At 39.1% G+C, this 23,744-nt stretch overlaps 1 protein-coding gene across 1 annotated transcript in view; it reads right to left on the bottom strand.

Annotated features, from left to right (window-relative positions):
* LOC147318756 (F-actin-uncapping protein LRRC16A-like) overlaps window positions 1-23,744 on the bottom strand; it is a 72,760-nt gene that overhangs the window by 20,260 nt on the left and 28,756 nt on the right. Inside the window, exons 4-22 of the mRNA XM_086310840.1 lie at window positions 22,062-22,121; window positions 20,849-20,970; window positions 19,662-19,759; window positions 18,528-18,598; window positions 18,189-18,262; window positions 17,951-18,026; window positions 14,244-14,332; window positions 13,215-13,309; window positions 12,310-12,396; window positions 10,823-10,926; window positions 9,633-9,710; window positions 9,090-9,166; window positions 7,330-7,434; window positions 6,965-7,034; window positions 5,555-5,636; window positions 5,362-5,461; window positions 4,304-4,358; window positions 2,305-2,477; window positions 1,264-1,332 (exon numbers count right to left, since the gene is read on the bottom strand). Of these exons, the coding sequence (XP_086166966.1) occupies window positions 1,264-1,332; window positions 2,305-2,477; window positions 4,304-4,358; window positions 5,362-5,461; window positions 5,555-5,636; window positions 6,965-7,034; window positions 7,330-7,434; window positions 9,090-9,166; window positions 9,633-9,710; window positions 10,823-10,926; window positions 12,310-12,396; window positions 13,215-13,309; window positions 14,244-14,332; window positions 17,951-18,026; window positions 18,189-18,262; window positions 18,528-18,598; window positions 19,662-19,759; window positions 20,849-20,970; window positions 22,062-22,121 (1,685 nt within the window). The remainder of the gene's footprint in view (window positions 1-1,263; window positions 1,333-2,304; window positions 2,478-4,303; window positions 4,359-5,361; window positions 5,462-5,554; window positions 5,637-6,964; window positions 7,035-7,329; window positions 7,435-9,089; window positions 9,167-9,632; window positions 9,711-10,822; window positions 10,927-12,309; window positions 12,397-13,214; window positions 13,310-14,243; window positions 14,333-17,950; window positions 18,027-18,188; window positions 18,263-18,527; window positions 18,599-19,661; window positions 19,760-20,848; window positions 20,971-22,061; window positions 22,122-23,744) is intronic.

The raw sequence follows: 23,744 nt of genomic DNA, 5'->3' as shown, positions 1-23,744 counted from the left end.
CAGAGAATATAAAATTTTTTGTGATTTATATCGTTATCGGACGATAGATGTTTTATATCAGCATATGAGATTTTGGTCATATCGCACAGCCCTAATGCCAAGCGTGTACAAAGCAGTAAACAAAGCAAAGGGTGGATATTTTGAAGAATCTAAAATATAACACGTTTTGAGTTATTTCTCACTTTTTTGTTTACTACATAATTCTATATGTGTTAATTCATTGTTTTCATGCCTTCAGTGAGAATCTACAATGTAAACAGTCATGAAAATAAAGGAAAACCATTAAATGAGAAGGTGTGGCCAAACTTTTGACTGGTAGTGTATAAACCTGTTGCGATATGAAGGTAAAGCAAAGGGATTAGAATAATTTTTTAACCTCAAAGGCTGAATAAATGATTGTTATTCATTCAGATTGTTATGTGTGCTCTCCTTCCTCACGCCTTGACCAGACAGATCTACTCTGAACAATTTCTATAAATCACTGAGACCCGTGGATAGCTTTTATATGCTGGGGATTGTGGGAGACTTTGAATACTCCAACTGTCTGTTATATTGCAGTATTGAATATCTGGAGAGAAAAAAACTTTAAAGAATGCAAGGTACACAGGAGGAAAATGGCGAATTGAGCAAAGGAAACAAAGACACGCGATGCTGCACTGCTGAACCGAACGGAGATCAGAAACAAGAAATTGTTTTTTCAATAATACAGCACAGAGACTCGGAGGGGAAATGAAGATATGTGCTGCTGGGAGAATATGACAAAGAGAGAGGAGATGAAAAAGAGGAAAGAGGTGGCTGAACCTACACATCCCAGAAGCAAATTTATTCACACGCACAAACATCCAGATACACAATCTGAAGGCACGGTAAACAAAATCTGATTTGTCTGGCTTTGACTTCTACTTTTTTATGTCTTAATGTATCACGCTTTCTTTCCCTCAGCACACTTTCATGTCATTGTGTCTCTGTAGTATTCCCTGCATGTGTCACTCTCTCCTCTCTGCGCCTTCCTTCCTCTTATCTTTTCCTCCTGTCTAAACAAACCTCAGACTTTCCTTCTGCTCTGCACAAAGAAAAACCCCCATCTGGGCTGCAAAAGCTACAGTAACTACACATCCGTTCCTTCAGCAGTTTTAATGTTATACACAAAAGCATGCACGGTGTAAAAAAAGAAAGAAAAAAAGGCATTATAGAAGCACTATACATTTAAAGATTTAATTTTGAATAGACAACAGATTTACAAGCATGGACGGCATTACTTACTTTTCCAGAGCGGCTGCTACATCCTGCAGACCCTGAGGGCTGGTGTTGTTCTTATCCCAGATCACAGTCCTGCTCAAAACAAGCACACAGTATGACCCGAACAGAGGAAGCCATTAATTCTCAAAGATGATTTACAAGATTTTACTTGCTATCTTCTGATTACCCATAGGCATTAAAGAACATTTATAGGGATTTTATACAGAAAAAAGGGGGTAAAAAAAGAAAAGGGCTATAAAATAGTGGTTTGAATATTTAACTGCACAGTGGCAAAAGGCAAAATCTGTGTCAAAACAATATACGTAAGTATAAGATATGGACTGTTGAATACAAATAACTGTGCAATAATTCGTATATAGGGCATTGTAAATATTGTAGCCTATTTTAGTCACTGCATTATTAATACAGCAGTAATTACACAGGTTTATTAATCCTAGAACACCAATGTCAGGTGATTTTCACCCACATGATGAATAAATACCACTTTGTGGTTATTTCCAGGGGAATTCATGTAGTCAAATAAATAAATAAATAAATAAATAAATGAATAAATAAATAATAGTCATTTGGTCATTTTTTCTCCATCAAAAAATGTCATTGATGCAGGGAGATCGTGCCTCCAAGTTTTACATGTGCCAGGAATGGGTGGCCCTAGAAGTGAGGACATTCCCAGTTCCATTGTCCTTTTCAGTTTTTTAAGGAATTTTGTTGTTAATAATTCCCTAATTTTCCACTAAATTTAGAGCCTTTTTATAGGGTACCCCCATGATACCTTTATTTATTTTATGAGATGCTGAATAAGGAGGAATAGGAGAAAAGTACATATGTTTCATCGGGTATATCGTGTTACTGATGGTGTTACAAACCTGCACATTAGTCTTCTAGGGTTAATGTGGATCTATGTCCAGCTTCATATCTTTATTATTAGATGCTACTAGACAAGTTGCTTTTAAACTGGAACTCTTAGAAGCCCCTCAGCTTATGAAACAAGCAGTTTTAAAAAGTTACAACCATGTGGCGCAGCTTTGACCCCTGCACAGCTACCTGAGTTTGGAGTTGATCTGTAACGCCTTAGCCAGCATTTTGGCCCCCATGTCACCCATTGCATTCCCACTGATGTCAAGCCTTGTGAGCGTGGAGTTGCTGCCCAAAGCATTGAGAATGATGGTGAGATCACTCTTGAGCCTGGAGTCTGCTAGAGACAGAGAGTTGAGGGGCTGGGAAGGGCAAGATTTAACAGGGACAAAAGGTGTGTGTGGGGACAAGAGAGGGTAAAGGTGATTAGAGTGGGTACATATTATGAATATAAAGGGAGAAATGCATTCAAAATTACTAATACAGGACAGTAAACATGTCAACATGCGTGGCCGTCAAGTAGTATTTGATATGTTTTGGCATTGCTGGAAAGCATTCAATAGGAACTCCTTTGATTTTGGCGATTTTGACCTGTTTTCCAGTCAAAGCATTCAAGAGCTTAGTCACTGTTACAATAAATAATTCGCATCACTTTATTACAGTTTAATAATGTTTCCATCGGCCCACCCTATGATCTTTACCACAAAGAAAATGTGATAATGAAGCTGGACATGACAGAAACTTTATAAAACTCTCAGGTTTTTTCATAAACAAAAAAAACTAAAAAAGAAAACAGATTTGAATACTGCAAACTTCATTTAATCCCTACAGTTTCAGCTTATCTCAACTTTCAAAATAATAAATGTAGAGCGCATAACCTGTAAAAATAGTAACTAAGAAGTGTACTGGATACCCTTTCTTTGAATTCAATTATATTGAGTTTATAAATAAATATCCAGCTGTAGTCACGTCAAGGCCTGCACGCATGCTCATTCCATGAGCTGCAACAGAAATACAAGAGACCTATTGTTGGATGAGAAAGGTTTCATTATTTCTTTTAATAACTGATCTTGGCAATGAAATTAACATCTCATGGTTTCCTGTGTTGGGAACGAGCTCTAAATATAGAGAGCTTTAAACAGAGCAAACTAACAGTTAATGCGCTCACAAAGCGAATGGGGCGACAGAGCAAAGGCTGTTTGTTCTGACATGAAGGATTTCCTTTTAATGAAACTCAGAAGGCATATTCATGGGATAAATTTAGAGATAATGACTATAAATTGCAGTGTGTGTGGTGATGACCGTGTGAAAGGCCAGTGTCAACATGGTTATTCAAGCAGAGGATTACTTGATTAGAGCTTCTCTGGGGAAGCACAGAATTAATTACAGCCTTCATCCGCTCGTGTTTCACTAAAAACATTTAACACAAACAAAAAATATAAATAGAGAAGTTTACACTGGAATAGCCACGGAAGAAAATTCTTGCTTAACTTCTGTAAATACGAAACAAGATTGAAATCTCTGCGTTTCCGCAAATAAAAACTGGCTTAAACATGTTCTCTGATCACAAAAGAAAGCAGGGCACAATTAAGATGCAAGTACACCAATAAGTGCAGGCAAAGGAAGGTATATAATGATAGTATCAGTATGCTGTGCTTACAAAAGTAATTACTAGTGGCATCCCTTTCTACGCTTGAAAAACAAAAAGGGAAAAAAGGACTGGGAGACTGAAGCCTGAGAGATGCAAATAGTGGCTTCATAGCAATAGTTCATCAATAAATTGGTGAACTAAGTTGATTAAAACAACAGGGATTTCCCCAATTTTGTACCCATAATGCCAAGTTAAGCTAGGCAGATGTTGGATATTTACCATATAAATTCTTTTAATGACATATTTATACTGGGCTTGCACTACCAGTTGAAAATCTGCAATGTGCAATGACAAGGGTTAAAATTTTGAGACCAACTTGCATAATTTCCATGCTGAACTGTGTCTTGATTGATCAGTGTAGCAAAACATGCAACATAACCGTCCACTGGTGAGGTCAGTGGTCAGCTGGAGCGCAGCTGGTGGAGATTCAGGGACTTGCTCTAGCCCCTGGCTGCCTTTCTGTGATATCTGTATTTAAGATGTTCTCTGTTGTCACATGGTTGCTGACCACACAGAGAGAGAAATGGAAAAACTCACCGACTCCTCCTCCTGAATCAGGTGAACCAAGCTGTCCAACACTGGAGCGAGATTTCTAAGCAGACAGAAGAAAAAGTATATAAACACTATAAAATGATTTTTTTCAGCCTAGTGACATTTTGTAAATCCTCTTAGGCTACGTTCACACTGCAGGCGAAAGCGCATCAAATCCGATTTTTTTGACCCTATGCGACCCATATCCGCTCATGCTATGACAGTATGAACGGCACAAATCCGATATTTTCAAATCCGATCTGGGTCACTTTCGTATGTGGTACTGAATCCGATACATATCCGATGTTTTAGAAAGCGACTGCTGTTTGAACGGTCATGTCGCATTAAATCCGTCTTTTACGTCACTGACACAAGACAGACGCCAATTATCAGCTCCGGAGAAGACATCACGAACACTTCCTGGCCTTCCAGTGTAGATGTCAGTGAAACTGTTGGGAAGACAACGTGAACATTTTATTTGTACTGGCGACCTGTCCAGGGTGTACCCCGCCTTTCGCCCTATGACAGCTGGGATAGGCTCCAGCGCCCCCCGCGACCCTGAAAAGGATAAGCGGAAGCGAATGGATGGATGGATGGATGTATAATCGGCAGATTCTGACAGAAATCTGCAACTATCCTTTGAAGCACCGCTCCTCTCTAAAACAGCAATAAGGATAATTATTAGGTTATTTACATTATTATGTAAATAATAATATTTTGTTATTTACATTATTATGTAAATAACAAAATAACTTAAAATCGGAATTGAGCATTAAGACCTGCAGTGTGAACGTAGCCTTACATATCTGGTTGTTCACCTTCACAGAATACTAATAAATAGTAAACAAGCAGTTGCTAAGAGGAAAAGCCAGACTTCAATGATTTGTACTGGAGCTTTTAAACTCAACCCTTGCCTAATTTCTTGATTGTTTGTAATGTTTTATTCCCAGAATCAAGTCAGGATATAGAGCAAAACTCAATCCCGGCCTTCCCTTTGACTTCAGCGGAAGCTCCAAGCTGTGCACAACAGCTCAACACCACCTCCTCCTTTGCTGCATCCTTACTTGGATTTGATGTTGTTGAAGTTCTTGCCCAGAGAGAGGTGTCTGATAGACCGGTTCTTGGCCAACCAAACAAGCAGAGTGGACAACTCTGAGTCTAATCCTGAAAATGAAAGGTATATGTTGTACTGTAATACACCTCTGCTTTGAGATTAGTAAATACAGATTACAATAAGCATGATCACCAGCATCTCACCGTTGTCAGAGATATCCAGGCTGGAGATGTTTGGGATCTCAGCAATACAACCTTCAAGGATCTGAGATCCTCCAGACCGCAGCTGAAAGCACAGGAAAACAAACTGTGGTAATATGTTCATTTTACCGCCAAGCATCTGAAACAAACAAATCCTGCACTGTGACTGGAAAATATGAACACAAAAGGTCACAGTACTTCCACAAAGGATTGAATGCTTCATAAAAAATTCAACTATATATTCAAGTACACAACAAAAATGTAAGCTTCTGTGCACCTCCTAAAATTTCCTTTATTACAAAATGCAAAACATCTGCATAGGATTATTTCAAGTAACACACATCCAATTTACTATGACTTAATGCACATTCTTTAAAATAGCTGCACAGATCATTCAGAGCAACTGTAGCTTTTAATTAATGCAAAATGTTGAGGGGAAAAAAGCTCCACTAAGCATAAGATCAGCAGGGGAAAAAAAAAGCCAAACGTGCACATGAAAAAAGGAAGAATGACGTGTTAATTATTAAGAGTGAGCACATTAGTACTTACACAATGGCCAAGCTTACAGAAGCATTAGAGGGAGAGAACAGCATGTCAAAAGCAAGCCAGCAATTACCAACAACAAAACACACAGATGCTTAATGAGCATTCTTCTGGCCACACACTCACTTATCAAAGACACGCATTTGCACATGCAACACACTCAGCGGGGAGTCCTTATTTTGCATGCTGCGATCGCACTCAGACAACAGATTCTGTCCACCCCCACCAAACGGTTCATTAAGGCATTGAAAAGGGACGCTTGCGTCATTTCCCCCCAAAAAAGCTTTGGTTTGGGAAGGTTTCTGTGGGGATCTGGATTCGGATTTCCTGGGTAATCTGTTATGAGCTATCTTTAGCGATCAAGATAAATCTGCAGAGAGCTGTCTTTTCTCTTTTTGGAGCAGGGGAAGGTGAAGGCTGATGTGTGTGTTTGAGAGTTACGGCAGAACAACTACAGCTGGAAACTGACCCCACATCCCAAATCCCCAACTCAAACTTCACCCTTCCCTCTCACTGTTCCTCTCTCCACCTTTTATCCCTCCCTGTTGTCTGCCGAGTACTCCATTATGCAGCCTCTTTGCAGCATCATTAGCCTGTCAAATGGTTTTTGAGTGGATCCTAAAAAGCCGATTGCATTGGACGAGTATCATCTTTTTGCGCTTTTTTTTTTTAGTAGTATTAAAAAAAGCGCTCTTAAATGATAGCTTGGAAGCACACTTACAGAAACAAAACTACAGCTAAATATCACTTGTCTCATTGGTTAGTAAATAAATGGTTATTTAAATATTAAATATATTATTTTTGCAAATGTGCAATGAAAGTTCCCAGTTCCCTACTTGCCCTGCACGCACTGCACTCTCTGCGTCTTACCTCACAGCAGCTGAGGTCTAGAGAGACATCCTTCACACTTGGGTTACTGGCCAGACCAAGTAGGAGCGCTCTACAGTAATGACATTATTTCCAGTTAAAAATACATATTTATAATTCAAAACATGAAAAATGAGATAATTTTAAAAGTAAGGAGAAAGTAAGACCAGATGGCCTTCATTCAAATTCTATATTTTTTATATAATTCATGTAATACTACTTTCAGTGAAAACAATAAACTCAGAGTTAGTCATTGTAGGGCTGACGAGACAAGCGGCATTTAAATGGTATCTATGCTTCAAAATGGGCTCTGAGAATTTGGAAGGAGGCCCTCAGACACATTAAAAGTGAATGAATCGCTGTCTCACTTCACAGCCTCTGGTGGCAGCTTGGTTCCTGACACGTTGATGGAGGTGAGAGATGCGGCACTACTGAAGAAATGCTTGAAGGACGGGGGCACGTCTTTGCCTTTCCTACAGAAACAAAAAGAGAATAAGGATGAAATAATGACACTACATAGAGTCAACATCGGATAGAATTTCACTAAGTCTACAAGCTTGCTTCCTCGCTTTTTTGTGGTACCAGCAAAAGGATCAGTAATGCAGAAGACATTCATGACAACATTAAGATTGTACTACTCTAAAATCTCATGACCAACTTTATCTGATGTTTCAGATAAGGAGCGACCAATCAAGCAGCACAGATGGGTCCCACATATACTGCAACTCTTAGTTGGAAGTGCTTAGTTGCTCAGCTCTTCCTTACACTTCACTAGCCTCCATCTTCTTCCACATGCTATAGTCAGGTCCTCTTTACCTTACTCTGCTTACCCAATCCTCACTCCCCTCCATCCTCCACCTCTTCTTTTGATAAAGTCCTCGACTCCTTTGAGACACACTGGGGGAAAAAGCTCCACCACTCACCCATCTGCCAGTCACAAAATCTCAACAATCAAGTGCAAATTCACAGAATTTGAACTCACATAGATGTGATGACACTTGACTACCAGCAGGTGTCACACATCAACATACAGACCCTTATAAATAAAAGACTGATTCAGCCAGTACTCCTATACATAAAGACAGAAAGGAGAATCAAACATTAGCCTCAGTGGGTGCTGTATTAACAGCAATGAGAGACTCTTCCAGGTCAAAGCCCATCTTCCACTATCACATCATGGAAAACAAAAATTACTACCCTACTGTATATTTTCTATCCAAGCAAGTTAATCATGATTACCTCATTATTATTTCACAAAAAGATGCAGCTGTTAAAAAACTACACACATGCCACCAGTTTCAACTGGAACAAAACATAATTTAGTCCACCCATCCACTGCACATCCACGCACAGACAGTCATAGGGGGTTTATATTGAATAAGAAGCAGTTCCAGGGCTAACAAACACTGAAAGCAGGAAGAGGCAGAAACGTGGATCCAGAGGAAGAACAACAACTCCACACAGAAGCAGCTACATCCAACCAGAAAGCTTCTTGTATGAGGAAACAGAGCTAACCATCACACACAAAGTTAACCCCAAATTCAATACAATCAGTAATACTGATTGTTAGTAATAACAAAAAACAAACAAACAACTGAGTGTTATCCTCAGCCTCCTGGTAGTTGCACCAATTTCATCAATCTGAAAACCCTAGTTTACCTCCTTCTGGAGTTATCACATTCACAAGCTCTTCAGAGGAAACTTGACCTAAACTTTTCCAAGAGTTTTAATAGATACACCTCTAAGTTATGAATTTCAAAATCCTACGTTGCCTTGTTCTCGAGTTCTTCCATTCACAAACTTGGCTGTCCATGTTGCCTGCCCACCCGGCAGGGTTACAGCAATGTCCCATCAGCCTTTTACAGGTTAGGGATAACAATGGTGCTGATGCTGTAAAGCTGTGATTGAAAACCATCATTAAAGATGAAACTAAAGAACATTGAAGTTTTGGTCTATTGGGCATTTGTTTATACACCTTCAGTTGTAGCATGTGCAGTACTTTCATAAAATCATACACATTTGCTCTTCAATGACAGAGCATCTAATACAGAATACAGTACATTAGAAATGACTTCCTCCTCATCAGGTCTGAGTTAGTAAAACCCAGATTTGTATTTTTATTTTTTACCTGTGAGGGAAGACGCTCTTTGACACGTTGAGAACAGAGAGGTGTTCAACTGAGCCCCGCAGCAGTGCTGAGCAAACCTGGAACACACATAATAAAAAGATCAATCAGTTGCAATAGTTTTCATTGCAGCTGTTTTTGAGATGCATGAATGTATTTAGATTTATTGGTACACAGGAGAGAAAAAAATATGACTTGCAAGAGAATCAATAATTTCTTTGGATGACAGCTGGCTACACCTCAAACTAATCAATAAACTGTGTTTGGCTCTTAGACCCACATCAATACTTCACATACAGTATTACACCACTTTACATATACTCAACAGCAACACAGATTGAGTGGGTTACACTGCCTGAAACACAGACATTAATAGCGAGTATTTCACTCTAATTAAACGTTGCTCGTTTGCAGAAAGTAACTCTGCAGGTTTGTGTGGTCTGTTTACCAAAAATGCGAATCACTACGGTATAATAATGAAGCAGACATCTCTTTAACTATTTATCTATTTAGCTCCTTTGTCCAGTTTCATTTTGACTCACTCACCTGGTCCAATAAGCAATCAGTGTTGGAGAGGTCAAGGGTTGCCAGGCTGTTTGGCTGGCCGAGGAAGTGGTAGAAGTGCTAAAAAAATAAAGCATAAGAACAACCTAGTGTGGGAACAGAGTGTCACCATATTTATGTGTCTGCTGGTGGATGCAGAGCATTCATAAATCTGATTTCAACCCATTTTTGTTGGATTTGAAGGAATGTGGCAGAGTTTCACTTGTCCTCTCGATCACTAAGTGATGAGCTGCAGTGCACTGCAGCCAACAGGGTGGGATGGAAAATTCGCATCACTGGCCCGCTCAGCTTGCTTTAGTGCCAGGTTTTCCAGATGCCAGAAGTTCTGCTCTATAGCTCTTTCGAGAATCTGGATCTCGCTCTATCCAATTTTCAGGCTAAGCATCAATCCCACTTCTGACCCTATTATTGCAAACCCATGTGGAAGAAAGAGTTGCGAGACAGAAAACTAATTTTCTATTCGCAATGCCTTTGCTCTGTATACCGCTCGACCCCAGCTTTAGCACTGACACTGACACAACATTGACCAGAGGCAATAACTGTTACAACACTGCAACTTAACACATTAACACTGACATGAACAGCCAGGAATTGTGAATTTTATTAGCACCAGGTATTAAATCACTGATTTTTAAACTACGTTTGTAATCAAATCCAAGCAAGAATGCAAGAAATACCAAACTATTCCTTTCTCATCTGTCAGTGGTGCAACACATTTAAATAATGTGTATGTGTTTGTCTTTACTTTTTACTAAGAACTCAGTCAGTGACCCCTTGAAAACCACTGTTGTTATGGAAAAGTGTTCCTGATCGGTTAGCATGTGTTTGCTTAAGGTGGCTGGCAGTCGCAAACTGAACTCAGTCGAGAACCTCACTGTGATTGCATTTCACACATTTCAAAAGTGCACTGCTTTTACTTTGAAGGTAAATGGTTTCCTTTCTGGTTGTAGAGGAGTTTGCAGGTGTTTGCAGACAAGTTGGGTTAGCGATACAAATTGATGAAGACTGCTCTACTCTGGCTAATTAAGCAAATGAATGCCCCTTCAGACACTAATGAAATTTTCTTTAAATTTCTAATATACTATTAATATTCAAAGATAATCAAAGATAAATGATTTACACAAAACTGACATTTTTTTTCCCCCCATACGGCCACAGTTTATGTTCAGTACCTGCATGTCGTCTCCTCGGAGCATGTTCCCTGAGAGGTCCAGATGGACTAGGCTGCTGGGGATGGACGGGTTGGCACTCAGTGACTGGCAAAGGCTATTCACCCCTATAACACAAACACACACAAAACAAGCACTGTCAGCGTTATCATAGCCCTCAAATCTCCACTTGATGTTTTGACAGTATATTGAAGGAAATGGCAGGAAATGAGCAGTGGGAGAAGACCGGAAAAAACGGGCTCAGAACGTCGAGTGAGCGCATGGAAAATGAAACGAGTAGGCCTCCACACAGTTCTGTAAATGCAATCCACAATTCCAATAAAAACCTATCAAAATAAACACAGTAAAGGCGATATTACCAACTTAATAAATATATTGAAAAAGATATCATGCAATAAATATACTGAAAAAGCCCCACAAAAACTAATCTTTATACAACCAGTGTGTGTTTGCCAGAGTTAAAATGCATGTGGAATGCATGTCTATGCACGCCTGCATTTCCACAGCTTATTATTGACACACTGTGCACGCAACCACTGACCTGTGTCACATCACATCGCATGGCTGACATGGTACTCTGACACTTTAATACTATGAAGTCCTAACTGACTGTGTCAGCCTGTAAATCAAGGCGTGACTGTCAAATAAATGCTTTGATGAAGAGATGAAAAAGAATGAGATTAAAGACAAATGAGAGTAAGAAAAAGGACATTCAAAACATCAAATGAGCAAATTGCTGAATTATGTGCTGCAGCAAAGCTGTTTTAAAAAACCCAAAAAAAAAAAAGAAAAAAAAAAAGAGTAAATGTCCCCAATCTGCAGCTTTTGCTCTTGGCATGGAGTCACAAATTATGGATTGAACCTTCAGCAAGGCAGAGCTCAGTTTAAGCAGCCTTACTAACTCAGCATGTGGAATATGATAGCTTTTTATTGATTGCCTGAAAAAAAGCAGGTTTACAATGAATTCCTATAGACCAGCACGGTGCTGAATAGTTTATTTTGGATGATAACCAAGAAAAAAATAGGCTGCAAGTAACTGCTGACAGAGAAATTTCAATCTAGAATAGCCTTAAATACAATCAGCCTCTTGGCACTATTTATTAAAGGAAGGACTTTGGGCTACAGACTGAAGGAAAGTGATTTAGAGAATAGCATTTATGCAAATGAAAACATGAACACTGTTTACAATTTCTTCCCTTTCCATGCATCTCTCTATAAGAGTGTTAATAGTGTGATAATTAAGTCTCATTAGCATCCCAACAGTGGGTGTGATCACATTAGTGGAGGAAATTAAGTGCATCTTTCTGTAGGGGTGCATGTAAATGCATACAAAAACGGAAAAAAAACCAAGTGATTACAGCACGATATTTGTATCATATGTCCTTTTAACCAATCTGTTACTTTTGCTACAATCTTGCAAGTGGATCCACGGATCGCTTTAACATTTAACAACTCTACAGACGCAAACACCAAGGGAAAACAGCACATACCTTTGGGTGAGAGTGAGGTTTTGGAAAAGTTTAAATGCTTGAGCCCCAAACGGAGTTTGGCAAACTGAGCACCCAGGGAGGAAACACCTGCAACGAGAGAAGAATTTATTCAACACAGGTCTATCTTAACTGTCCATGAATGCTTGGGTATTTGTTACCTGAAAAAGAAAGCATTACACCACATGGCAATAAAAAGAAAAAAAAACTGCTTAGTTTATATGACAATATAGTTACAGTTATCAGAATGAGCCACCTTTTATTTTTAATATTATTATTTATTTTAAGGTATAGTATGGCAAAAATGAAATGATAGATTTATATACATATATATGCCTATGAAGGGCATATTCACCAAATATTTGTAATAAATTTTACATGATGACAAATAAACTAGAGACTGGTGAGCCCCAGACATCTGTTGCATGTTTACAAGCATCTGTATGAATATTTGGTGGAATGCATCTTTAATTCATGTGTCCTGGATAGACTGAGAGGCCTTAGGACAGAGCTGATGAAATATTAAAATGCTGCACTAACTGCACAATCACAATGGAACATAAACCGTCTGTATCATCACTAACTCTGGCTGTGTCAGGCTGTGGTGTTTGTACTATAGAGCTGTCCTTTCACTCTACCTGCATGTCGCTTTATTTGTTTTCTATCTGTTTGGATTTGTTTGCCATTTCTAGTCATTCTAACTGTACAGCTTCCCCGCCTCCTGATTCCAGTGCCAGAGCCAATGCAATTACGTGATATATTACTATATTTAAAAGAATGCTGTAACCATTTGTAACCTGTGAAAATTGTATTTTAATATTACAGAGCAGAGGTGAAACACAGCTTTTAGAGAGGAGAAAGAAGAAGATTACAGAGAAATACATTAAACTAGATCTGAGCATTTTTACCTCTGTCCTCCAGTGGGTTGTTGGCAAGATTAATAGTGGTGAGTCCTGAGCTGGGGTTGTGGGCCAGAGCAGCAGCTAGCTTCTGGGCAAAATCGCTGTAGATTGTGAAAGGATGTATTCATTACAGGTCTATAAACAATGTAAGCACCAAACAAAGACCTTCAGAATGCTTCAGCACCTTTGATGTTGCTTTTACAGTAGCAGGAAAGAAAAGCTTACAGAAAGTGAACTGAAATATTAGATTGGGACTGCTAAAAAAGCTATCCAATATTTTTAAAGAAGGGAATACACTGGAACAGCCTGGCAAAGCTTCCATTTCAACACTAAATAGATTAACAAAACTGGATCCAGTAATGTGATGCACAGCCATTTCCTTCACAGATCTGACGGAAGCTAAATCAAATTAACATCCCGGTACCCTCTGCAATGTTGCTGCAGTTTTCCGTATGTAGGTCTCGGTCTTCCCATAGCTTGAACCTGAGTCTGTGTATGACAATGCTTCAAACACATTAACAGTTTTCTCTTGCTGTGACACTCATTAAAAATGGGCTTTATTACTATTATATCAAGCAGGTATAAAACTAAATTACACGAAATCATAAATCTGACCCAAGTAATGTCCGACCTGTCAATATAAAAGGTCACTCCACAGATTTAATATTGCACTTCCATATAGCACAGACACTTTTGACTAAGAGATTAAAAGGGTAGATTGAAAAGGGTAAATCACCTCCCATAATGTGAGGTAGCATTTTTAGCTGTATTCATTCTGGATGCAAACCTTGGATTTTCAAAATAAATAGTTTTCGTCAAAATTTTTTCATTCAATAGCAAAAAAAAGAAAAAGCTTTCAAAATCAGAGAGTCACATCATAATTCTCCCTATATTTTCAATTCATTAAACTCATTTTAATCTGTTATTAAGCAACCTTGGAGTTCTGAGATTTGAAAGTGTGCTAATGATTACATATGTGTACTGTCCTAGCTACCTTTTAATTGTCTTTGACATTAACATTTCGTATTTTCTTACGTTTTGAGTCCTGCATTGTCCAGGACCAACTCCTCCAGTCGACTGGATCGAGACACCACCCGAAGGATCTGCTCACACACATCTGCAGACTGAAGACGAACATATGTCAAAGCATTTTGGTAACAGCTGTGCAAAAGTCATTATATTTTTATGTGTTAGTACAATTTTGGTTCAAATCATCATCTCTACAGACTGTATGGAGGATCATCTTGGCAGAGAAAAGAACAAAAGGCAGCAAACATCCAAGAAGAAGAAGAGCTTTGAATGTCCCTCAAGGAGCCTAAAGAACCATTTCTGAAGATGACTTAAAGAAATTACAGGACAGCTTCTCTATAAGAGTTCAGGCTGTGTTGAAGATTAAAGGTGATCTGGAAACATTGATTTTCAAGCTCAAAGCACTGCCCGTTTCTGATTTTTCTAGCAAAATACTAAGAATAATATATTCTTTCCTAAAGATTCGTGAATGATGCACACGAAAAGTGTGAACGGACAGAAAATGATGGGTCACACTCAAAGCTGTTCACAGCATAAAAATATGCAAATGAACTGAACAAGCTCCAAGGCTTAGAACATGATTTATCTGGAACAGCAAAACTTCGATACTGAAGGTCACAGGAACAATAAAGAAATGTACTTTTGCAAGTGTTCGTTCTCAACTGCTCTCTCCAGAAAGCAGTCTATTTATGCTAATTAAAACCCAACAGTATACAAGTGAATTCTTCTACTTAAAGACCATTTAGGCATGACAAGGGAGAGACTGGGGAGTTCAGACTCTGGACACCTTAAGAGGGAGAAAAATAGTTCTCGCTTCTGTGGTCTGAACACCACAGGAGACACAACAGAGGGACGAAAAGCACTCGTATTTAGACAAAATTAAAGATTCAACAGCTGAATGTCCATGCCCTACCTAGATGCTCACTGACCCACTTCACTGTGTGCTGCGTCATACATACACAGAAATCATGCACCAGACATATTCAGTTAGCATTGCTACAGATATATCTTCCAATAATCTGTACCGAAAAACTCAAAAACTTTCGTTATGATAGAAGGGCCAGTATGTTGTTATTAATCACAGTAGCTGACATTTCTTCAGTGAGGGGCTGTTTCTGTTAGCCAGCAACCTCAGTGTGGCCAAAACAGTGCCTGTATTGTCCAACGCGGGCCTCTAGAGTGTGGAGGAGAGAAAGGAGAGAGTGATGATGGAAAGAGAAGGAGACAGTATCAGGAAAACTCGGAAGAAAGGGACTGTTGTTCACATGTTTACTCATCGAAACTATGAGTGTTAAAGAAAAGAATAAGAAGGATGGAGGCCACCGTGGATGACACATGCTATATTTTTTTAAAAAGAGCGATACCAGGGTAGTGATGGATGAAATGGAGAAAAACAGGGGAGCGAGCAGAGAGGCAGAGGGCACACAAAGAAGTCTTGTCTTTTCCACAGCAGCCACAATAACACTGTTGGGGACAGCAGGGCGACACTGTCAGCATGTGTATTGTACCATTAACCACTCATTAAATAACAACCTTGTCACGCTGTGGTGTTCTGACCCTGCACTCTGCTAAATTGTCCCACGCTTTCACACATGTGCGTGCACGCATGCACACCGCGCTATCATGGCTTCATTAAAGGGTTATCCCTCTGCCATCCTCTCCTCTACTCCTCTCTCATTGCTGGGCTCAGCATCTTGATTAGACCACTAGACAAACAGCCTGAATGAACTGAGGATGAGCAGCGAAATCCCTCACTGTGATAGCCTGCTGCCTGTGAGTGTTTGTGTCTGTATTTGTTTTATTACTCAGTCTGCTGCACTGATATTGCTTATCCTTATCTATACGATAGAGATGCAAGACTGAAGTTTAAGGCTTGAGGCGCGTGGATTTAATGTTTTACATCTCCTTATCAACTGTTTTTGTTCTCGGTGATCCACAGGGTATTTCTTAAAGTAACGCTACGGCTGAACGTTAAACACAAAGCAGACCAGCTTGAGTGTCAACCTCTCGTTGAACTTTTTGTGCATCAACTGGCCTCATTCTGTCTACTTTCACAAGCTAAAATGTTTAGTTCCCCTCTTCTGGTGTAATTGTTAAACACGATTACTCCTTGTGATGCTTTCTGCCTCGTTTCCTTACTCATCTGGCATTTCTCACTTTCATTTTGTCCACTGACCTTTCCCCCCGACCTTCATGTTTCTGTCCCACTGCTCTGCTGGCTGTCATCGCCTTCTCTCACACTCTCTTCCTCTCTTATTGTTCTGTCAGACTTCCTATTATTTCCATTGGAACGGGAATCAAAAATAATCACGCTCCAGATCACATCCTCGCAGCTCTTGTTTCTCCAGCTTCCCCAGTATCTCTATACAAATATGCACACATTGGGAAAAGAGGATTTTTTCCCCCTTAAAGCACTCAAAGAGGACTGGGTTGTAAAGCCACAGAATACAATTCAAACACTGCCAAAAAAACAACAACACTCAAGCAGCACACACAATTGAATAGCACTAAGACAAAAGCCTTACGTATCATCATAACCACACACTAATCTCAAATAGAAGGGCAAACATTAGCACATGTACCTGCGTGAACATTTGTGCCCAAGTTTAAACACGGCATCACAAGGGACAGGATTTTAAAATTCAGCACGAAAGAAATTGTCCATGACGGAAGCGTGAGATAATTGCTCGGACTGAGGAAGCTGCGTGTGGTAATTGGTGAGACTGAGCGAAGCCTCGAGACGCAGAGTTGGTAATGGAGTGCTGCAGGGGGGCAACAGCCCAAGACATTGAGCCCCTTTGTCTAGTACGGATTAGGAGTCTTATCACACGAAAACATTGGACTGATCGTCAGTCAACAGAGTGGTGGGGGAGATGGAGGAAACAAAGGGGAAAGTATTCTGTGCATACACCCCTATATACCATAAGCAAAAGGTAGAGGAAAAGCTGCTTACATTAGAGGGAATTTACAAAGAGAAGGAAAAATCGAAATATGCAATATAGAAAGAAACAGACATTACACAACTGAAATCTATGTGATGCAACAACAGTGTTAGGTGCCCCTTTTTTAACTTTCACAAAATAGTAAGGAAAATCAGCTCTGCTCTTTAGCATAATTTAAAATATGCCAAACGTGACATGATAACACTCTCAACACAGTTTTAGACCCACAATAAAACAGAATAAATCTCCATCTTTTGCTCTAATTAACCGCTTTCTGTTATCACTTGAGACATAAATCACAAATGGAGGCAAACTCTAAGCCCTTACCGACAAATACCGACTCATACAAAGCAGAAACTAACGTACCGCAGTTGTAGCAATGAGGCGAGGCGGTGAGCAGCAGGTTTACCCAACCAAAGAAATACAGCAGGGCGGCTTTCTTACCTACTTACACCTGGGATAGGATTAAATCTGGTTCTGTGGGAAAACACTAACAGCGCATACCTTTTATCCAGCACAATGAAGATATAAGCTACATTCATATACAAACTAAAGGAATGAGAATGGAAGAGACTAGCGCTGCTATAAGATCTACCTTTGTTAATATGCTTGGTGATGAGCAGCACTCTCTCAGCAAACTACATCCTCTGACATGACCACAGAGCTCTTAACACAGTGTTAACAAAGAACTGAATATTAAATCTTCTTTGGAGTGCTCAGACTTTAGCTTGCATAGTGTTAGCCAGATTTTCAAATATGAGAAGTACTAACCAGCTTGTAATCCTTAGTAGAGACCTTGGTGAACCACTGGTTAAACTCCAGGACTGCTATTATAGCTACCAGATCCCTGAGGAGGAGGAGGACAAATGCAGAAGAGAAAAAGTCAGAGTAGCCATGAAATCTTTTTTTTATCTCTCTCATCAATACCATCTCAGACTCAGTGATGACTTTGATGGTAGTTTTTAAATTGCACTGGTGGTAATATTTAAAGATCTTTGCCGGCACTCACCTGTTCTCCAGATGACTGAAGTCCTGCAAATTAAGTTCTCTGGTGTCTTGCGTTAAATATATAGTGTCTACATCCTGGAAAGGAAACGATTAATTAATCTTGACTCTAGAAACAAAGCAATTGCACTGGGAGAGTAAAAGATTTGTTTCATGTAGGAGAAAAAGAGCAAGAGCACGAAGGCGTCAAGAAATAAGGCTCTATATATGTGTCAGTGCTGTTGGGCCTTATCAAAAGTTGTTGCATGTTTATGGATCCAGCCTACAGCGGTGAGGCTTAGATGAAGAAGAATCTGTCAATGTGATCTGTGCAACTGCACAAAAGAATATAAACAATGCTTACCCACTGCACCTCTTCTCTGTAAGGCATCCCCAACCAGTCACAAACACATCGGTACATCTGAGAAAACCCACCTACACAGAGACGGAGACCATCAAATACGAAAAGAGAAAACAGAACAAAGTAGACATGTGAAAGGAGGATTTTGGAAACGTGATTATTTGCAACACTGCACAGACCATGTAAACTTACTACAGCAGCAACACATCATTTAGAATATATAGAGAGAGCTGTTTGGAAAAGTCTTGAGCCATTCTTCATGTCCTGCTTTTGTTAAGAAAATGTAATATAGATATATTGATATTGATTTATTGAAATCTGTGAAAACATTCATGGAAATACAGTATATAAGGCATTTAGATGCTTACCAGATAGCATTACATGATGGATAGAAATCGGATGACACATTTCTGTGTTCATGATTCCAACAATTTTTGACCAGATTTCCAACACCATTGGTTGAAATGCATCCCCAAAACATTCAAACATAACGTGTTTTACAGATTCCTGTAGACACACTCTGTTGTACCTCTCTCCTGACCTACTCTGTACACACTGAGGATGATTTAACCCTAAATCACTCAAACAGACCTGTTGCCACTGATTTTTAGTCCAGTTCTTGTGCAATTTGGCATATCTCAGCTTTTTCTCACAGTTTTCCTTCCTTAAGAATGGCTTCTTGATATCCAACCTTCCACTAAGAGATGATGAGGCTTCAGTGAACAGTAGATAGATCATCTAAAGAGCCAGATAAATCTGTCAAATCCTGTGTTAAGTTTTTTTGGGGGATATCTTCCTTTTTTCTTAAGGAAATTACATTGCTACTTCTTTTGTCCTCCACTTTTCAAGTTTACTCAGTTTTTAAGGACACACTGCACACTGTTAGATCTCACATTACTGACATACACCAAGTTAGCTCTTTAAGAATCACCTTGTTGGTCAAGAAATGCTGTTTTATGACTGTAAAACTTTTATCTTTGGCATTTTTCATAGATTTAATAACTGGAGAGACATGTGGGTTTCTGTGACAGGCTGCAAGTCTGGCTCCGTGGAAGTAAAATATAAAGAAATAACGGGTGGCTGAAGAGTTTTGCACAGTACTGTGTGCAGATGCACGCAGTAGTCACAGGTTCATACCACAGGGTCCAGGTTCAGCAGGTTTATTGTTCTCCCACAGAGTCTGCAGAGAAGAGAGCCTGTCTGGAGGCTCCATGCAAAGCTTCTTCATCACTTTACTGAGAAAAGAAGTCAAATGAAAATATATTATGAAAACTGCAGCTGGTGAGAGTTTCAAACTAACAGTTTCATTCTTTTTGAAACAAGCAATACTGAACTGCTTTTGCAAAGCCTTACTTTTCTACAGACATTTTGTAAGCAAGCGATGAGGCAGCTGTTATGCACTAGATGGTACTGCAGGAATTTAAAAATAAACTATGTGATCTTAAATTAAAAAAAACAACAACTAACATCTAACTGCTTAAAATATAACAAAAGGCAGTATTAACCCTTTAATGCCTGTTGTATCTTATTTGATACACACACACACCCAGTTGTAGCAGAATTGATACAAATTAAAACTCATATGCAAATTTACATTTTTTTCTATTTGTCACAAAGTTTAATAAATACTCAATTTTCTATAAAATAGAATTTTCTGCCAGTAGCTCGGGCTTTAAAGGGTTAAATAAAATACAATCACATTTAATGATGGTCAGCCTCACGATGAGCTCAAACACTGTACTGTTCAAAGGTTATAGAAGTTTATGGTTTACATCCATATTCATTTCTGCATTTCTATTCTTGCTTCCTGTTCAACAAATCTATGAAAGACACTCACATCTGCACTGCAATACACAGCCATACTGAAATAACACCCGAAATCTATTACTTCAGTACCTATTAGGAAGGAGTCTGTGACGAGACAGGTGAATACTGTACACACACACACACACACACACACACACACACACACACACACACACACACACACACACACACACCGGACATTGCTATCTTAGTGGGGCCATCTCATTGACATAATGCTTTCCCTAGCCCCTTACCCTAACCTTCAAAAATGAATGCCTAACCCTAACCCTTACCCTAAACCTAACCATAACCCAATTGTAACACTGACACTAAAACCACATTTTCAGTCTGAAAAATGCCTTCAAACTTATGGGGACCAGGATTTTGGTCCCCATAAGGGCTGTTGGTCCCCACAAGTATAGTAAAGGTCACATTTTGGTCACCACAAAGATAGGAAGAACCAGAACACACACACACACAAACACACGCGCACACACACGCGCACACACTGAACTCACCTAGGGGGCAGACCTGGACATATCCTCTGCATACAGTTTCCTATGTGAGCCACCACCTCATTCACCTCGTCTGTGGAGGGCAACTTCAACGAAAATGAGCCGCGCTCATATTCTATGGACAGCTTAACGGACATAATCTTAATTAGTTATCACAACAATTAATGATTCCACCTTCACTGCAAGTCAATCACAAGTGCACCCATTTAGTTAAGGGACTAACACATTTTTATTTTGTCCTTCGGTCTGGTTTAATCAGATATAACTGACTGATAATCAGTTAATGTTAGGATTCAAGATTGATGTATTGTGTGTTTTTGCATGCATGTGTCTTATTCTGTTCATTTTAATCCATATTTGACTTTTTTTTTTTTTTTAAACACCTCCCTGGAATCTACTGAAAATAATTAAAGTGAAAAAAATGTAAAAACCCATCTATCTACGTAACAACAGTTCTATCCCACATCTCTGCATGTAATGATTTAATAGTATTAACCAAGACTGGCTGACCATTTCAGCATTCACTACAATTATGCAAATGCAGATCAGAGCCTCTTCTACCGGCCAAAATTTACATAATCTTTGCTGATACATGGGAGACCATCGGTCAAGATATTAAGAGGACTGACATCTCTCAGACGAGTGGGACAGAGGTTCAGCTCCAGGAACAGGGTGGTTAGTGCTGGATTATCATATTTTATGGATAAATCCTGCTGACTGGCAGCTTGGCACAGATGTTCCGTTCTGGTTAGCCGTGAATTAATGAGTTTCTACAGATCATACCAGCATTTAAGACGTTTTCCTGCCATAGTTTTAGATTTGTCTATTTTATTTTTTCATCCTGCTGAAGTGTCCCTAAATAGGATAAAAAGTCTTTTCACCAGATTTAGTGTATTAGTACAATATATGCTGATGATTAAAACATCATGAGCACACACAGAAACAAAACAATATTAAAACCTGACATATAAAAGTTTAGGCATGTGTGTTTATGTGCCTATTGTCTCACTGACTATTCAATGCTTCATTTTTTTAATCGTAATGCTTTAAACAGCATCTGGACAGGTTACAGATATAACACAGATGATGCACTTTAACAACAACACAAAATGGAAACACAATTTAAAGGAATAGCTGGACAGCTTCAACTTTGTTCTTACTCTTAACATGAGAATGACTGTAGTGTGAAGCTTTTTTCTTTCATATTTTTCTGTACCTGCGTTGGCTTGTTGCAAGCAATTCCCTGGATCTCCAGATAATTAAAGGAGTGTTCCACCTAAAAGAAGAGAACAGATGTCCCATTAAAATTTTAATATCATCCAATGGCATGACCTTGTACTAATGAGAAGTGACAGCGACACAGATACCGCAGATACAAGATTTTTAAATATCTGTATCGTCATCGTTCGTAAACAATACAGATTTTTTTTTTTTTTTTTTAAATAGAGAATAATCCTATATATCAGCCAATATATTTTTTCTTCCAGACACACAAGCATAAACATTTTTATCTAAACTTCACTAAGATAGTTGTTTTTTTAAACCCACACCCTGTCTGACGCTGCTCGGATCAGCTGGGTGTTGGGCTTGTGGATTTCCAAATATGTGTGCTGCCAAAAAGGGATTTGCAAGACACCCTTCTCTGGATAAACTATGCAACTTTAACACTCAAACATCGTCAAGCTTGTTTTGCCATTCCCTATTTCACTTTATACATTTTTAATTATCATCGTTATAAATACAAACACCAATGGATTACCATATACCTGATATCGGGCAATATCGGGCTCTGAAATCCATTGGTTTAGCTTTAGTGCAGATCGTGCTGAACTACAAGTTATTACAGTCTAGTGTTACCATACTGTTGAAGAATATGCTGGTTGGTATTAAGAAGAACAATTATAACAACCGAAAAAGAAAAGAGAGAAGAAGAATATTAGGAATAAATTGGTGTAATGCGCTAACTCTAATCTAATGAGTCCTGCTTAAAAGTGTCTGTGTCACAGTTAATAAGTCAGGTTGCAGTAATTTAATCTTCCAACACCGACTCACACAGACGAACTTGTTTTAAAGTCATATTTGGTGTTACATGTTTTTCATCACAAATACTTGCATCTCAGTTTTCAGTCAAGTCCACTGGAAGTAAAATAAAACAACTACATATGACACATACTGTTCAACTTCTTGTGGCTTTTCCCTGCTTTGCACAATTTCAAATGTACTTTTTAAACTGTTTGAAATGAGTATGGCTCTCTTGCAGCTTAAACAGAACACAAAATATACTGAATCATCATTCAAAAGACAGTCTATCAAAACATTAGGGCTAGAGAAACCTAGAGCAGTCTTGCATCTGAATGTTTTATTTCTGCTTCAAGAGAGCAACTCAGAGCGACTTGCCTTCACAGGCCTTAAAAGGACAGAAACAGATTCTTTTAAATGAGATTGAAAACCTGTGCATACAAATGCCTTCTGCTTCATACCGAGTGCAGTTTTCCTCTGCTGCTTGCTTTCACACAAACACATACAGTGCCTGAGGGTAGGCCAGAGAGCAGGGCCAGACTATTCCAGGTGGGCGCTGTGTTCCTGAGGCTTGGCTCAGAGATGAGAGGAGGGAGAGGATAAGCAGACTGTCTGTCTACTGTCTGACTACAGTATGCAGTGTGTGTGTGTGCGCGCGCATTTGGTTTCGTAGTGCTTGTGGTTACTAAATCCACAATAAACACACAATAGCAACTCTCTCACTCAAGGTGCTGTGTAAAAACACCCCGCCCCCCAATTTATATTCAGCGCTTACTTTGATGTGAACTGACTTTTAAAGAAGAAATTAGCATAACTGACATAAATACAGCAGAAGAAATCAGCTCAGCTAATGACATGTTTCTCAAATAAAACAAAGCAA

The sequence above is a fragment of the Aulonocara sp. 'chitande type north' Nkhata Bay genome, linkage group LG11 (assembly GCF_057382095.1).
Source record: "Aulonocara sp. 'chitande type north' Nkhata Bay isolate Kocher_YH1m ecotype deep benthic linkage group LG11, A_spYH_male_GT1.1, whole genome shotgun sequence".
Taxonomy (NCBI): Eukaryota; Metazoa; Chordata; class Actinopteri; order Cichliformes; family Cichlidae; genus Aulonocara; species Aulonocara sp. 'chitande type north' Nkhata Bay.
Note: the sequence above shows the minus strand (reverse complement) of the source record. Positions and strands in the feature narration are given on the sequence as shown.